This window comes from Halichoeres trimaculatus, unplaced genomic scaffold, assembly GCF_033239565.1.
Source record: "Halichoeres trimaculatus isolate MK-OKI-2021-1 unplaced genomic scaffold, fHalTri1.1 fHalTri1_scaffold_5, whole genome shotgun sequence".
NCBI lineage: Eukaryota > Metazoa > Chordata > Actinopteri > Labriformes > Labridae > Halichoeres > Halichoeres trimaculatus.
In genome coordinates, this window is record NW_027437183.1 from 14570372 (window position 1) to 14589073 (window position 18702).

General features: G+C 40.8%; 1 protein-coding gene across 3 annotated transcripts in view; it reads right to left on the reverse strand.

The window, feature by feature from the left end:
* aopep (aminopeptidase O (putative)) overlaps positions 1 to 18702 on the reverse strand; it is an 86285-nt gene that overhangs the window by 37632 nt on the left and 29951 nt on the right. For all 3 annotated transcript variants that reach the window (XM_074670482.1, XM_074670481.1, XM_074670479.1), the window contains exons 9-14: positions 12871 to 12973; positions 12529 to 12636; positions 11955 to 11998; positions 9251 to 9311; positions 3909 to 3971; positions 2584 to 2670 (exon numbers count right to left, since the gene is read on the reverse strand). In XM_074670482.1, coding sequence (XP_074526583.1) covers positions 2584 to 2670; positions 3909 to 3971; positions 9251 to 9311; positions 11955 to 11998; positions 12529 to 12636; positions 12871 to 12973 — 466 coding nt within the window. The remainder of the gene's footprint in view (positions 1 to 2583; positions 2671 to 3908; positions 3972 to 9250; positions 9312 to 11954; positions 11999 to 12528; positions 12637 to 12870; positions 12974 to 18702) is intronic.

The following is an 18702-nucleotide window of genomic DNA, read 5'->3' on the forward strand; positions in this document are numbered from 1 at the left end:
AATGAGAGCAAAATGAGGCCCATTACCAGGCAGGCGTGACTAATATCCTCCTGCAGACCTCTCCACAACGACTGGACACGTGCACGCTCCTAGCCCGCACACACCCAAGTTACACGTGTACAAAAAAGAAGTCCTACGCACGCAGCAAGATGCTTGTGAATCAATAACACAACAGAAACACAGGCGAAGAGGAAGTTGGTAATAAACTTTGACTCTATTAAATGGACCAGATCTATGGCTGCTCTGCAGGGGGTGTCTGGCTTGTACCATTGAGTGTATCTTAAGCTTTTTGAGAGTGTGTGAGTTTGTGTGTGAGTGTGTGTGTGTTTTTCCTAATCATCCATGATGTCATTAGCGCTAAATGCGACCCTGTCTCTGCCTAATTCTTGCCCACTAAAAGTTTCTGTATTTCCCCTCTCGCTGTCTCATTCCTCTTCTCCTAACCACTCTTACATCACCCGACCAGTCCAGTAATATTTCATCTCTGGTGTGCTTTCCTCATCTCTTCAGAAATCCTCATTCCCTCAAATTCCCGCAACCGATTCATTACCTTACTGGAATACATAACCATCGACTTCTGAGTCACGACTGGTCTCACTCTTGCCTCAATTCTTCAAAAAATCCATCAACACCGCTTTCTGTAAGGTTTGCTCTTCTCTTCTCTTTTTTCTTCATCCTCACTTTCCCTTTCCATGCGGTCATTTTATCACCTCTTTATCCTCTTTCCAGAAGCATCCCCTGCTTTCGCCTTTCCACTTTTATTTTTTTCCACTTAAGTGCATCATTTTGTGGCTCATAATGTTTCCATTTCAGTTTGAACTGATCTATAACATAACCACATGAGAAACATAACGCCCAGCAGTGACGCTGTTTGTTTTTTTCAAACTTCACTTTGGTTGCTGTGTTCTCAAGTTCTCTAATCACTCTTGATCCTGATTGAACTTTTTCCTTCCTGTCTATCCTCCTGTCTCCTGAGTTTTAACCACCTTCCTTCCACCACTGCAGATCAGGTCTATTGGGTGATTTATAGCTTTGCAACTGGCTGGCAGATCCAGGAAAAGAAAAAAAAAGAGTAAGGGAGGAGAGGTAGATGAAAAGAGGTGGGGACGGGTGGAAATTGGGCTGTTTGGTGTTTGAAGTACATGAAGGAGTAATATAAAATACACCTGGTCCATCTATGGGGCTTGCTCTGTACACAGAAACAAAGGGAGGGGAGGGAGACGTAGAGGTGGAGGAGAGAGAAAGGGTTTGGCCACAGGGGGAGAAAGGTGGATGGAAAAGGGGGGGGGGAGGGGTCACTTCGTGTTTCCTTTCAGGATGGCTTTTATGGTGTAACTTCAAACGCTGACCTCCCACGGCCCCGCCCTTACTTCCCCCCTCTCTCCCTCTCTTCATCCATCCATCCGTCCCTCCCTCCTTTTTTCTCACTATTGTGTACGGCCAAGTGGACAGTAATTGGCTATTCTTTCATGAGGCTGATTTCGGCACTCGCTGCCCCCCTCTCCACAGGAAGAGGCCCTTTTTGCTGCCCCCTTAGAAGTGAATGTATGTGTGTGTACGTTGTAAATCCACCAGACGGTAGGCATCAGGTGGTTGGGGGGGGGCTGGACTGGCCTCAGACTCTGCAGGCATTTCATTCACTGCAGGCTACATTACAGCACATTACAATTGGAGGTAAACTATGTTCCAACGTAACATTAAACACTCTTTAAATAAGCTGCAGATTAAGAATGCACAACTTTTCTGAGAGCTGTGGTCCTCAGTGTTAAAAGGAACATTTACAGCTCTAAGAAGTCGCTGACTACAAACAATATTCTCAGCAAAGAATAAATGTTTTATTTCTCCTTCCAAAATTTAATACAAAGACACCCAGGGGCGCCACCCTAACGTATTCACACCATTAAATGCTCCGTGCAAAAGATGAGAGGTTCTGCACATGTTTCCTGCAGTTATATATATATAATATATGAGCATATTGAGTGATGTATAAAAGCTGCTCCAGCCGCACTAATGACTTCTGGCCCTGTGTGGCTTATAGATCAGTGTGCATTCATTAATGATATAGACGTGTGCGCAAGAGTGTGTGTCAATTAGTAAGAGGAGGGGATTAACCATCCCTGGAGAGGCCTCATTAACACTTTACACACCATGTTTTTGGATATCTTTAGGCATTTTTCGACACTTTATTTGGGAGTAAACTGTGTGAATTGACAGCAAAGTGTGGGAAGAGATGTATCAAAGAAGCGTAGAATCAAAGGACAGGATGATGAGGCCTCCAACCCTCCTCCACATCCACACTGACACAATCCCATGACCACACACACAAACAGGAGGAGGTATGTGATGTATACAAGCTCTTAAAAGGTTAACTACATGGAGGACGACACAACATAAACACAGACTTAAACAAGTACAGGGTTGTCTGTCCTTGCAGACACAACATGTAAACACACATGGGGATAATTGTGTTGTCTAGAAAACAAAATACTGACTCCAGCCGCTAAAGCAGAGAGAGGGACACTTGCAGGAGTAAGAAGTAGAGCAGAGGGAATAGACGTCTTAATACATCCGAGTGTCGCCTACCTCTTTGTAGTTCACCTTGGGCTCTATTCTCTTTCGCTTTCTGCCCTTCCCCTGATGACTCCGACTGAGGAGAATCCATTTTACAACCTGCAGGAGGGAGGATGAGGGAGGGTGAGGTGGTGAAGGCGGGAAAAAAAGAGGGGAAGGTGGAGGTAGAGGGAGACAACAAAGTGGCAGGATTTGAGTGAGTTGGATCAGGGGGTGTGAAGGAGAAAAGGGAGAAGGGATCAGAGAGGAGGAACAATGACGGGGATGGGGAGGAGAAAGGAAAAATAGAGAAAGAGAGTGGTCACATCCTCTGACAGAAAATAAACATAAACAGACTTAAGGCGCTCTTTCCAGCTCTCAAGTGGAAAGGCACACAGGGATATGCATATACACACTCAAAACAAGCCACTAGTAGGCACACAAACACACACTGTGAAATATGCAGCAGCCAATAAAGCTCCTTCTCTTCCTCTCCCTTACACACGCACGTTAATTCTGACCTTTCAGCGCTCCCTCTCGTGCTCCATATATTACCTACACAAACGGCTGGCTGAGACAAAAGAGTAATAGTGTAAGTACGGTGCTGTGACGGAGCCTGGAGCGCAGCAACTCCCTACACCATAGATCTCTATTAAACAGCCAATCACTATCAAGGCCAAACTCTATCTCCTCTCCTCCACTTCAGGTTAAATCTCAGGAAAACACAGCAGTGTGGTAGTGTCAGGAAAGTCAAAAAAAGTTAGCTTTAACTCTTTAACAGAACATAAAGTTGACGAGTCACTCCTAAGATGCCAAATCCCTCAAGCATTCTTTTTGTACATGGCTTTCGAACACATCTGACAATTATTCTTGGCATATCTAAGACAGATAAAAGATGAAATTGGTTATTAATGGAAGAACTATCAAGAACAAGATGGGAGCTTCATAGGAAACCTGATAGGCAGCAGAGAATGACACGCAACAGATGTACAGCGCTGTGTGCCGCACTTCACTCAGACACAGACAGAGGGAGAGACTGAAACAGGGAGCGAAGGAGAGGTAGATGGAGAGAGGAACAGAGGTAAAAGATAAGACAAGGTATCAAACAAAGCGGAACAAAGAGTGTCATTTTCAAAGAGGGAAGAAAAACAGGGAGGAGGCAGCATGGAGGAGTAGTGGAGGAATAACTGAATAAGGGGAAAAGAGACGGCAATGAGATCAGATGACAATCAAATCACGGAGTCTGAGGTGGAATATATCAAATCTGAGCTGTCCCCATTGAGTCTGTCTGCCACTCCCTGAAGACGAGAAGAAGAAGAGACAGAGGAAGGAAAGAGGAGGTGTGAAAGAGCGCTTACCTCTGCTTTGACTTCTCCCACCAGTCTTGCCTGTGACCACTCGGCGCTCCTTTCATACAGCCACTGTACAACAGAAGAGACGGGAAAGCAGTGAGCCGGGGGCAAGTGATCAGGACAGAGTGGAATGCTTTGCAGAGGCAGAGAGAGAGAGCAAGACAGGAAAGGGAGGGAGAGAGAGGAGAGGTGGGAGGAGAGGGAAGAGGAGGAGGAGGAGGAGGTGGAAGCGCGATCACTTGTTCCTCTGACGGAAACTCGCGATTTTGACTCCGGAGGATGAGAGAGAAAGGAGGGAGAGTGAAGGAGAAGAGAGACAAGAAGGAGAAGGAGGAGGATGGAAAAAAAATCTCCTAAACAACAAGCAACTAAACACACACACACACATTTACACACATACACACACACACAGAAAGCAGCTCGTAGGCACAAACACACAGCACTTACTCTCTAACCTTATTAAGGCTTTCAGCAGAGCTCGAGTGATGTGAATCACATATCAGAGTGATGACGACGAGGCTTGTGTGCGTGTGTGTGTGTGTATAAGCAAGGAGACAGATGTGAGAGGATGCAAGTAATATATTGTAACGTCAAACCACTCACACACACACACAAATGTCAAAAAAATGTAAACACACAGGAGCGACAAAATTAAGGATACATTTCTTTGTATGATCTTGTGCACATACATACAAAGTTCAGCACTACAACTTCATGCCTGAGTTCTGAGTTCTCTGTTTATTATAATACAAGCACTTCACACACACACAAACACACACACACACAGAGGTACAGAGATAGAAGGAGGTGTTAGAGTGGGCTGTATAGAACGTAGTGAGTGTTGAAGCAGTAAATTGGCATTGTGTAACAGGATACCACACATAGCTCCTTTGCTGCCTGGATCCCCACTACCATTCCCTGAATAGCAAGGCTTTTGTCTACCTCAAACTCTCTCTTGAGCTCACGCCCCCGCCTCTTTAGTGTCTCTCCAGTGGATCAATATGAGGTATACTGTGTGGAAGTTCAGGAGTTACACCTCTCACTCATAAACACACATGAGAAGCGAATAAATCATACGGGTTAAAGTGCTAATTTGTGATGTGTCATAAATCTGACACTATCTGTATCTCTCTGGGATCAAAACCCAGTGTAGAGAGTTCTTGAACAGCCATACTTCATTCATTTTAACCAATATTAAAACAGAGTTTAACAGTAGGCTGTATTTCAAATCAATGATGATACTTTATGTGACACAAAATGACTTTAGAAAATAATTTTTTAAAATCTTGTAAAAAAAATGATCTTATAATTTACATTAACTAGAACGATAATTTTGATGATATTTTTCAGCATAATTAAACAAATTTACAGCCTGGTTCAAAAAATGACTTGCGTCGGAGTACCTAATTTGTCTATCTGTACAAATTGTAAGGGGGTGACTTTCATCACAACCAGATATTAATATATGACCTAAACTCAAGCAAGGTTAGGTTTGGCTCAGCATTACCAATATGGCACCCATCGACAACTAGCTTTAAAACCCTGTTACAGAAACAGATGGGTGATGTCATGAAGTCTACGTCCATATATTATAGAGTCTATAGTGAAAACCCCATACAACAGTAATTAATTCTCAATTGCAAAGGAAACACCAAAGATAACCTGACTACATGTATCATTGAAGAGGTCTGGTCTCACATCACTACCTGTTGACACTGTGGCAAAATGGTAGTTTCCGCTAATAATCCAAATTTTTAGGCTAAATAACATAAAACTCTAATGTTGGAGCCTGTCCTGCAATCCAGGCAATAACAGTAGAGCTTGTGAGTGCTTTCCAAAGTTTTTGATCTTTGAAAAATTTTAGGTCATACACATTGAAAGTAATATTTGAAATTAATTTGTTTGTTGCTTTAATTGTCAGGATTCAAATTCACTTAACCACCTTCTCTTGTGTTGTCTTTTACTTATTTTTACTGTTTAGAGATGAAGGTAACTTTTTTTTGAGAATGTATAGGAATTAGCCATCTTTTATTCCTATGCCCTTTGTATTTCTTTATTACGGGTGAGAGCGTCAGAGCAACATGCACTTTGTTGCTTGTATTCTACACAGTTTTAAACATATATGTAGGGAAAAAAACATCTATAGAGAGCTGACAAGACTGAAAACCTGATTAAAATAGTGACAGCTTTGATGCTTCTGCTGTGTTTTTTGAGATCAGCAGTTGCTCAGTTTGAAGGAGCTTGATGTAGAAAACAAGAGTTCAAGTCACAGTTAGGACCTAAGAAAGGAAGTAAGTACCCTGAAGACAAGAGAAGGAAAAAAAATGCACACTCACTTTGACATCTCTTTGTTAGTGCATGTTCATAAGAGCCTGTTTGTGTGTAGCTTGTTGAATAACAGAGTGAAAAGATTAATAATTATCATCACCATCATCTTAATCCTCAATGCTGCTAACACAGCTGAGCTGCTATATTTAAAAGTTTTGAGGTTTGACAGCCAGCCCACTTCTCTAAGAAAGTTTCAGCTTCAGTAATTGGCACTTTTTTCTTTGTCTTATAAGCCAAGTTGGCTCCTTTTGAAATCTGCTCTTGCTTATAAAGTTGAGATAAAATCTGAATTCAATTTCTGCCTGAAAGACAGTTAACACTAAATTGAATTTAAAATATGTGCGATACTAGGTCCTTTGATAACTGCATTTATGATAAACCTAAAGCAGATGAATGAAGCGCGTTCTTTATTTAAACAAAGTATCTCCGCCGAGATCATTCATCCTAAATGGAGTGCTTACTCATCCAAACTCTGAGGTCTAAAATAGGCCGGCAGTGGCCTTCCCATTCCACATCTCCTACTCCGGGATCACTGAATGTCATTGTTTATTATTAGGCCAGGCCATTTCCTGCCTTTCTCCAATTCACGTACATTGTAGAGGGATGGATGAGAGGCAGAGGGAGAGAAAGAGGGAGAGGGGGAGAAGCTTTAAAAATGTGTTTGTGTCTTGTGTACATAATAGATAAGCACTTGCATTTGTAAAATGCCTCGATCGATCAGGCTGATCTTATTAGCAGGTGACTGGCACATCAAACATTTAAAAAAAGCCTTGGCGAGAACACTTAAGCCAATGCCATCATCACCCAATCAGGTGTGAGAAAACAGCAGCCCCTGCACACAGCCCCCAGAGGCCCCCCTGAAAGGCTCCAGTTACATCATCACATAATCTAGAAGGTGAAGGTTCCCAGACAGCTACACAAGCACCGACACTCAAACATGCACATACACACACTGGTAATTAAGATCAGTTACCATGGAGATGGGAGAACTGAAGAAGCTGTAAAGTGGATTGATTGTGTGAGTGGGTGTGTGTGTATCCAGTATCTGTCTATGAGCGTGGGTTTATCTTGGTGAAAGGGCAGAGGCAGAGGCGCTCACCTTGTCCAGATACAACCCCAGTCTGAGAACAAAGGTGATGGTTCTGACTCAACAGCATACACTAGCATTTACTGCGTGATAATGATCACTGAACAGATAGTGATACTTTGAGATGGAGGTCATAAATGTCATCGTAACATCATTTTGCAAACCAACTATAAACTTTTTTTTCTGTAGCTGTGAGGTGTCTTGCTGTTATCGGGCAAAGCCATCGATGTCTGGCGGTTGAGGAATGCTTCTAGCTAATAGTCACGAGTCATTAAAGTCGCATGATTTATATACTTACAACCATTTACTTCTAATAAGAGACATAATTTCCATCATAAGAGCTTCATTACACTGCTATTTACAGCTGCTATTCTTGCAATTTACTCCTCCCAAAAACACTCAAAAATACTCTTAATGAAATAAAATGAAACACTGCAAGCTTTGATTTCCTATCTGAACACAGTAAATCTATCAGTACTAAGGGCTGAGGGGGGGGGGGGGGGGGGGGGGGGGGTGTTAATGATCTAATAACTAGTTTATTAGCTTTTTATTCATCCCTCAAGTATCCACATTGAGTAATATTATTAGAGTATATTTTTTTAGTCCACAACAAAGGAAGCAGTTGAATGTTGTCTCATTTTAGCAGAAAGTAAGTACTAACGGATAGGTAATAGGTGTCACAACAGCAATTTCTCCATGAGGTTATATCATTCTTTAATTAATTAGTATAAATCCTTCAATTTGAGTTGACGTCCTTTTATATACTTCAGGCAGTTGATGTGAAGCACACTACCTCAAGTGCAAAAGAAGAGCCCTGCTGTCTCCTGTGAAATATCTGTGCTAGTTCTGCTCATATAATTCAGTATGATAGGGATGGAATGGTAATGTTATGCTCTCTGTATGTCCCACAAGCAGCAATCTAGTGACTGGAATGGTAAGAACAGCAGAACAGGATTTAATCTGAGACAAATGCAGTGAAAGCGAAGTTTTACTTGAAAACAACTTAATACAAACACCTTAGGCGCTTTGGCACTTGTTCATCACTATTCATTATTGGAAAGCTGTAGTTGTTTATTTTTGAATTACTAATCATTATTTGTCTATTCTTAATTACTTCACCACTATTTTAACCTTACTACTCATGTTCTTAATTACCTTTTTCTCATCTGATCTGTTCATATCTATTTCTAATCATATAAATCACTCAGGGATTTTTTTTTCTAATAAAAAGTTAGGGGTTACATTTTTACCTTATTTATAGTCATATTGCCACGTTTCCTATTTTAACCTCACTAATTTTGTACTTGTAGTGTATTTATTTACATCTCATACTTTATCTTTAATGATTTTGACAACATGCATTTTATTGCTGTTTGTGTGCATTAGTCTTTACATTTAATTGTATCTAGTTTTTCAAGCTGTTTGATAATTTTTTTCTTTTATTCTAATGACTTTGCAAAGCACTTCATTTTACTCTGACATGACGCAGTTTTATGAATAAAGTTTAATTGTTGAACTGATTGTCTTGTCTTGATCGGCGATCAGTTTAAACCAAAACTTTAAAACTTAATCCCTTCCCAACCCCGAAGCCAATCTTATGGGAGAATATCTGTGACATTAACACTTAACGTATATATGCTTGTGTGAGCTGTGAGTTAATTTGCTGTTGTTAGTTTTCAGCTACTCATTTCATGGGTAAAATCTAATCACTGTTTATAAAGGAGATTGAGAACTCACTGTTAGAGCCAAGCTCTAAGCACAACCTAATGCATATTGAAAAATCAATAGCAGTGGTAGCACTGTGTTTTTATCAAATGTGCATAAAGAGTAATGATTTATTTAATGTGATAAATTATGTATATAAAAGAAACATTTTCAATCTTGCATTTTGACAAATAACAAATGTCAGAGAGTAAAGCAAGACACTACATACCTCAGGAATTCCCGGTCGATCGAGCCACTCAGCATAAATAGCACTTAGGGTGAGGCCTTTTCTGCAACACAATGGCACAAGTGTTAGTATTATTCCTGTTATTATAGCAATGACTGTTATTGCCCAAGACACCCTATGAAAACATGGCTCCGGGAAAATATTGTTAAGGTCATGGTGGAGTAGAGTTTTAGGCCAACACCTTAAACAAAAAGCAGGACACACCCGTTTTTCCAATGCAAGGACAAGCAAACAGGCATGTACAGACAATGAATTGGATTTATACAAATGCAAAACGTGTATATGTGTGTGTGAGAGAGTGCAGCTCAAACATCTTACACTTACACACAGTATTAGTGCTTAAAGGAAAATTCCACACATGGCTGGACTGAAACTATTACTGTTTAATCTACAACACTGTGCACATTAAAGGCGCTATTTGGTAATGAAACGCTGTAATTTACATTTTTGTGTTTCCAGATATGCTTTTTTATCTGGAGCTCAATTAGTGATTTCACACATTTATTAAAAGTACTTTTAAAAGAACATTGCTCCAATCATAATATGCAAATAAGGAAACCCCAAGTGAATACATTTGCATCTTGTTTCTTGTTGCACAAAACTACCATAGTTCAAACATGCTGTAATTTAAGTAATGCGCATATGTGCTGCAAACAGACACACACTGTCTTGCTCTTTTAGAGGAACAAGTAAGTAATTCATTTCGAGCCTTACATCATTTTCAGTTTCTAAAAAAATATGAAACACTACCATAAGTAAATCTATTCCAGACATTAAGGTAAAATTTTGCCAAAATGTGCAGCATACCATTGAATTTGGACAACAGTTTCAAGCTTAGAGCCAAAGAAAATGACTATGTGACAGCAAGGTGACAGAATGAACTTGAATTATATCGTTTCTATCAGGCAGCTTTCACATTGAGCTTGTAACCTCGTCCAAAGAGATAGCTTTAATTTTGATCTGCTGGCCAGCCTCTCTGAACAGGAGCCATGCTGAATGCTGTCTACAATGGCCAAGTCCAGATTGCTAGGCACTAGGTTCAGTTTGCATGATTGAAAGTATGCCTCATTCAACATTTAGTGATTTGAGCTAAAGGCTGATTCAAATTGTCAGTAGTGTGGATGTCTTTGTCAAGTTTTAAGGAAATCAATTTAATATCAAGCTGAGACATACAACTTTGGAATATGGTGACTAACACAGAGCCACAGCACTGCTTTAGTATTTAAAAAATGCTTTAGAGGGATTGACATTTTGCTGTAAAAAAGGTCAGGGCTGTGCTCCTTGCTTCCACACTCCAGTAAAGTCCCCTGCGTCATTTCCTATTATATATTTGCTGGCATTTTTGGCAGGTGGAGAGTGGTCCGTCAGTGAATTGAAGCCCATAAAAGTCACTTTGCAGTATAATGGAGGAGGTATTACTCCACAGAAACCACCAATTTGTATAGAAATTGGACACAATAAACTTCATCACTGAGCTCACCACAGGGAAATTTCCACTCTTGGCATGTTAGCATGAGGAGGGGAATCAAAGAAGGTATAGAAAGACTAAGATCTGCCACATCATACAGTGGGATAATATGGGATTATTTGGGGATACTTTTCTTATGTGGGAAACAAAAAGGTCGGTGTGGTTAATACACCACAAAACTTCCTAAATACTGTGTCATAATAACGCTAGATAGAAGGAGCTTTATGTCTCACGAGAGCAGACAAGTTTTTTCATGTTAATCTGAGTGACTCTTTCATTGGTTGTTTAACTTTGTTGGGATTAATGAGAACACACTAAAGTTAAAGGGTTGTTGCTCTGATAGAAGTGGTTTCTTATTAAGGAGAATCAATGAATGTATTGATTTTGTTCTAAATATTTGCTAATCATTAATGGGTTTATGTCTTACACATGTACTATCTCCTTTTCAGTTCGAGGAATAGGAAGGACATGCACCCTGCAAACAGCACCCTTGACCCCCAGCACTGTCTGAGTGTCTGTTCTCATCCTAAAACACCCTCCTCGAGCAGGCTGTTTACTAAAAGAGGCATCAGATCCAAATATTGACTGTCCCCAACTCCCTCTGTTTAATTCAATCAATCTCTGCTAAAGCAGCAGCACTCTCCACATGACAAAAAAGGCCACTTTCAAAGAAGAGAGGGGTGACAAAAACTGGGAAAAATGAAGCAAAAGACAGACAGGGAGAACAAGAGGGACAGATAGACAGGGAGAAGAAGAGGTTAATGAGGCAATCAGGAGAAATAGAGAGCTGAATGATTAAGCGAGCTCAGACAGGGAAAGAGAAAATTAGAGAGGAGGAGAGCAGGAGGAGCAGTTATCCTTTTACACTTCAATTAATATGAGAGGGGATGAGACTGCTCTCTTAACAGGATTGGTGTTGGAAACATTTGCTGGCTCTGTTTCCACAGTAGGAACAAGTTAGTCAGAGGCCAAATCAACACATACTCATGTATTTGACAGAAAATCTACTAACAAGGCACATCTGTTGAGTAAGAAAAAAAAAGCTTCAGGGCTTGGTTCAAAAAGAAAAATGATGAAAAGCATATTTTTAATTTGTCTGGAAATGGAAACCATGCTGCCAATACTTGAGCAAAAAACCAGAGTGGTTTTAATGCGTCAAGGCTTTTTTTCATTATTCATGAATCACACTGGAAGCATTATTCATAGCCACTTACATACCTCTCCATGTCGGGAAAGGTAATCAGCAGCATTCTCAGGAAATCCTGTTAAAAAGAGAATAAAAAAACGATACGGAGATGGAGGCATGAAGGGAGGTGTGGGAGGCAGAAAAAACAGTAAGAGAAAGGCGTACTTGATCTTAAGTCAGGCGTACAAGGTCAAACAGTGATTATGTAGCATCCATTATTTAGTGGTAAGACTCAGCCTGCCACTGAAGAAACAGGAGCCAGGTGGAACATGTCACCTGTCACACACACACTGACACACATGTGTGCGCGCTGACACCCAGGTGTGATCACTCAGCTTTATCACCACAGCAGAATAAACACACACTATATGTTGCTTAACTTATGCACGGTGATGAATTTGAAAAGCGTCCTGGAGAATTAACGAATTAAGCTTACATCAGCCTCCAATTAATTTATGGAAATAACACTGTGCCTCTGAGACAGGTCATCAAAACATTTCAAATATGAGCTTAGATTTCATTAACCAGCTCTCAAGGAGCTGCAAGGCAACAAGATTTTGCTAAGTCAATTTAGTAAAAATTAGCTTTTTTACACTTCTGTCTTACCTGAGATAAAATGAGCTGCCCGTGGTATTTCTTTATGAATAATCTGAAAAAGTCATTGAATTGTTGCTGCCCCACTTGACTGGCCAGGAACCTCAGAAGGAAGTAACCCTAGGATGAGACAAATACAGATAAAAACGGTCATCAATCAATACAAAGAAAAACCTCTTAAATCATTAAAAATGCTGTTGCAAGCATTTCTCCTCCAGAAATAATAAAAGGATTGTTTGGGTTTTTTTTTTTTTTAAGTTTGATTTGTTTCTGAGTTCCTTTCCCTTCATTCTATTCCTAACACCACCATCTATTTTCCTCCTTTCCTTCCTGCCTTTCCCACATTCGTCTCACCTTGAGGTAGTGGACTTGCATGAAGGCTTTGTCGGGGTTGAGGGCATGTTTAACTGTGGAGGCGCCAGACTCACTGACCTGACCTGTGTTTTCTGTGTTGGGTCTGCAGGAAGACAAATAGAGCAAAGGAACAAAAAGACACAAAGAAAGAAAGGCAAGACAGGTAAGAGCGTGAGTAAACACAGAGGGATAATCTGCACAGACAATGAACAAGGGGTGAACACAAATCCAAACAAGAGGCCCAAAGTGACCTGGTTGGAGTTACAGGACCTAGAAACCGACTGTTCAATTTTTCTTTCTTCTGCAGACGTTTCACTAGCAGGAAAACCACAATTTCTGGAGAACAGGAATACTCTGTCAGCAACACTGAATCCAGCTACTCAGCCAGTCCTCTCAATGGCAAACCCGTTGCCAAGTTGCCATAGTTTGCCTGAGGCAGGCTTGAAATCAGGCTGCAGATTTATAATGGCATGCTATACTGTTTATATGACCTCACAGTGCTGCGCTCTGACTTTACTGCCCATGACTCACAGAGCGAACATATAACACTTCCACAGAAAAAGCACCCCCGTTCACAGGCACACACGAGCTATGCTCTAGATTTCTTTTTCCTACCACACAGATACAAATCATCCCTTCAACCTCCATAAACACACAAACAAAGACACATAAAACCAATAAAAGGCAGACAAACACGGCCCTGACGTGGGATGCTGTGCAATGATAGTTTCAGTTAGCCTGTATTGATCAGGCTGAGCAGATTAACTCAGTGTGCCAATAGGAGGGCCTTGAAGGATCACCCTCCTGCCAAGTCGATACGCCAGGCGCCTGGCCCACTAATCAATACACCCTTCATCACCAGCTAGCACTTTTCCACAGGGCCGCTTCCTGACAGGGCCAGACACACACATACACACACAAACACACACTCATAGTAGTTTCTCACACTGAGTCGTGTAAGATTTAAAGCGCCAGTGTGTTATCTTTCTAGTAAAGCTTTAGCTGTGAGCAACAAGTTAGTCAAATATTTGATCTATTGGAGTCTTTATCCTGAGGAGTGAGAACATAAAAAATAAATAAAGACTAGGGCGCAGGACAAGCCGAGGAGACGTGTGAGGGGAAATTGAGGACAGGAGATTGACAGGGATGTTTGGGTTGCTCAGCGGATGGAGAAAGGAAGACATCAGCTTCCTGGAGTTTCTAAATTTGAGTGGGCACTGCTTCATCATGCAAACTGTGTTTCCTCCTGGAGCTCATGTGCATGTCTATCAACATTTTGTGTGAGGAAAATCACAACATCAAGTCTATTTTTAGAACAAATAATGATGCAGCATGTCAATATTAAGAGCCAGTCAGAACAGTCTTATGTATTTGTTAAACAGAGGGGCGCTAAAGGCTAGACCTGAATTATTGCTTTCCTACCTGTGGTGCCCAAGTCTGCCTGTTACTGCAGATAACATGTCACAGACTCCTCTAAGGGCAGCAGGAAAGGCTATATCTTTGGAAAATATTGCGTTGGACAGTGTCAGTGCCTGCGTGTTTGCCAGAGAGAAAAAAAAGAGACTTGGAAAGACAGAAACAAAGACAGAACATGTATTTCCAGCGTTGAAAAAGTGTCTGTTAGCACGTCAGAGATACTGGCCGCAAAGCACAGCAAGAAAAAATGTTGATCCATCACTGCCGTGTTAGACAAAGGAACTCCACCCTTCCTACTGTCCAGAGTGGGGATGTATGGATGTGTAAATCCTTGTCTTTCGCCGTCTCTCTTTGTCAGAGATGATTAACTGCAGCTTTAAGAGGAATCGCTGCTCGCTGCCTTGGAGAATCACACAATAGCTCAATGTATTGCAGAATAAATGGTGCTCTTATCTGACTTGTAGGCCATGTGTGTGAGAGGGAGGGTGTTTGTCTGTGTGTGTTGCCATGCATACACCTGGGTGTGTCTGAGATTGAGAGAGAAAGAAAGAGCGGAGGGGAATCAGGAGCTATTACTGACAGAACTTAATGTGAAACGCACACATACACACACACACATACGCACACACGCAGAGGTTTATAGCTCCGAGAGCCATATCCTGACAAATTACACTGGGTTGACTGTGGAAACCGGATAAGGTAGAGCAGCACTCCCAGCAGCCCAGTGAATCAGCAGGGAGAGTGGCGTCTGGCCCAGGCTGCCCTAAATATAACTCATCTGAAATGGTCTGATAAACACTGGCCACCGGGGCCCCTGCTGGATCAGGGGGGTGTCGATTGTGACCCACTGAACTTGGCAAGCACAATCTGCCATTTAGCCTTTTTAAGTGTGTTTTTGTGTGTTTACTGCTGAGGTTTTGCATATCTCCTGGTACATCCCATTTGCTCTCTTCTTTCCCCTCACGATATCCTCTCTAACATTTCTCCGTGCTTTGTGACAACCCGTTGATGTTTATTTATACGCGTTGTTATCCCACAGTTATAATGGGAAACAGTGGTGCCGCATCAGGATTTGGACGTGCATGCTGTCTAGACCACATCAGAAACTGGATTTGCAGTCAAACTATGATATAAGTCTGGGGGATGTAGATGAAATAAGCATCATAACGTCAAGAGACATTTTTCTCCTGATACAGCATCAATACATGTCCTAATATGGCAAACACAAATGCTATTACTTGCTAAATAGTATCCTTAAGGGACAGTGACACACTGAGTGAGACTGAATAAGACACTGGAACAAACTGGTCACAGCATCAGCAGGGAGGAAGTCAATGACTGTGGTTGGAGAAAGATCAAGGATACTAGATACAACGGAAAAGATGGACCTTGACCTCAGATAAGGTTATGATCTCCCTCACAAACATTATGACACATGGTTGAAGGGACTGAGTAAAAGCAAGAGTTGAGGATTTTTGGTCACAAAATGTTCCAAAGGCAGATATTTTCTGGTGCACTGCATCAGACCAACATGAATCCTTTCATTTAGATTTCTGTGAAACATGAACTTAATGCAAAAACATACTTCACTTCAGCTGTTTTAGCTCTTCTGTTCTTATTATTTTCAGTGATGCTGGTCTATAATACCATGCGTTATTAACATTTATCACCCTGCTGTGTTAATACTTGATTCTGATTGGTCAAACCCTATAACATCAAATAACCCCTTGATGCCTGCTGTCGCAAATTTGCGACATACCCTGCCAGGTCCTGATGCAGCTGAGATGACCTTTGTCTCTCACTAATGCCTATTGATTCATGTTCTACACATACCAAGGATTGTATCAAATGCAATATGTCCCAATATACTGGTCAGAGGGTGAACTTTTTGTATCTATGCACATCAGTTGCTAGGCGGTTGTTTGGCTATGGCTGCCTTTTGCAGCAGCTCTCTTTTCTTTGTCCATTTCTTGTAATTTTTTTTCGTCTCTTTTTCGTAATCTTTGTATTTGGAGTGAATCATTACTTTGTATGGCTCATTTGTTGGCCATGGACACCAAACTTTTTGTGGCTTCAGTGAAATTTTTACTACTTTTTCGCCTGTGTTTGTCTGGAGATCCTAAATGTAACCATGACCACATTGTTTACATGTGAACTCAGCTGTTAGCAGCCTATAGCATGTCAATGCTAACTGGTGTAAGGCCTGATGTCTTCCCACAAGGTGAGGAGAAGGAGGTGAGGATGACGTGCTGGTTCTCAGGTGTGAGCTAAGAAGTGACGACATGGACTTGTCCTTTCATTCATCGTTATTGGGAACGTAAGATCTATCTCCAATAAGATGGACGAGCTAGCCCTGCTAACCCAGCAACAGAGGGAAAAGCTCAGTCCTGGACCCTGTGGAGGTGGAGGCTGGTTGAACTGGAGAATGATAGACAAGCTATCATCATCTATTTTCTTATGGACCTTTTTGCACTTTCTATAAACTTTCCTACTTTTGTTTTCTTGATTACTGCTGTGACTTCAATTTTGTTGTACTTGTTACAATGACATAAAGTTCTATTCCATTCTATATAACTTAATTATAACAATTGTATGTGCTATATTCAAATCAACAATCTCCCCTCAATTTAGCATCTTTAAGGATGTAAAAAACACAAAAACAATATTTTAATATAATTGTAAACTAATTCAGGCAGTAAGGGGTTAAATCTCAAAATCAAAATCAATTCCAGGGACAACCAGATCACACACACCTTATCAAATCAATCCGCAGAAAAGAGTCCAGCATATTTTACGTGTTGAGAATGCGGCAAAAACTGGTACTCTATGTTGCCAAAATACTAGCTTCCGTCTCAGGAGCAACAGGTCCCCAACCATCTCTGACAAGGAGAAGTGGAGCAAGATCCTGTCCAGCAAACCAGGCAACGGCACCAGAGCTTGTGAGTCTATGAGTTTACTACAAAGTAACTTGCACCTTAAGCAGAGGTGATCTTACCCGCAATATTTAAAGTTGTGACATTTGACGTATTCATGTTTTAAGGTGTGTCAACTGCAAAGATCTGAGGTGAATGAGAGCTGTATGAAGACAGAAATGTCAATATTCATATTTCTGCAGAAGTCCCATTTCCTTTGTCAAACTTTATCTCCAAGCTAATAATGAAACTTAACTTTACTTTGAACTGTAGTGTTTAGTTCAATGTTAACTCTCTTTAGAGTGAGATAAGACTTCAAAAGCTTTGAGTCAAGGTTGTGCACACCCTGCTGGGATTCTGACTGGCCACCCACTCACTATACATTATCATGGAAACCTGTACTGTGAGGGATGTAAAAAGCATTTGCCTCAAATGAGAAGTACCCAAGGCAAATCTTGTTTTTCAGTGTTTTTAAACAAAAGTGAACACTAAGCCAGTTGCTGTCAATTAGACCCTCAGTTACACAGCAGTTAAGCTGAGATAAGTGAATACCAACACTGATTTAATGAGAGTAGATTCCTCAAAGAGACTTCTGGGAAAATGTTTAGAAATCACACACCTTTTAAAGACTTTTTGCAGTATCATCATTAAATCACCTAATTAAAAGTGAACGAACAATCACTCTACTGTACAAATCATACAACTGAAAACACAAAAATGGTCACACTGATGATACAAATAGTATCCTTGCAGTTTATCAAGTGAAAACAAGGCTCACAGACCACTAGATTCACATGTATGCTAACATGTGAAAAGGGTTCTTGTATGTTTTACATTGTTTTTCTATGCCATTTGTTAAAAATGTGTCTCCATGTAACATAATCAGTCAAAACGTATGCATCAATAAGTACGGGCATGTAGTCTGTGTATGTGTGTGTGCATGTTTTATTTGCATTTTTCAGATGTTAGTTTTATGTTGTTGGTTTAACCCCGTCAGGTGCAGAGAAACCTAATCCTGATCCTCCAAACCGCCCATGAGTCTGCCTCATAGGGGAACACCCTGATAGACTGCCAGACAGACACACACACGCAGCTCTCAAGTTCATATTTAACCCTTTCATTGACGGATAGATTCATGACTAAAGATCTATCTGGTGTCACAAAGTGTACAAGTTTCACAAATTGGAAATTTTATCATCACAGCATGCACAGGAGGTAATAAAAGTTGAAGCATGTAAACATTTACACCTTGGTTAACATTGCCAACCATGAAGCATTGAAAATCTTCTCAAAGAATCACTATTTTTCTAAAAACTGAAGTTCTTTAAGCAAGAATAACTTTAATGAGTTTCAGAGACCATGAACTAGTTTGACACTGGGAATAATTCACAAAATCTTCTCCTGTTTATGAAATCTTTTGACACAGTGGGAAGGTAGTGCCAAGAAAAAGAGCCATTAAACCAATAAGTTATTGATTTGCTGTAAGGCTTACAAGACTAAATGT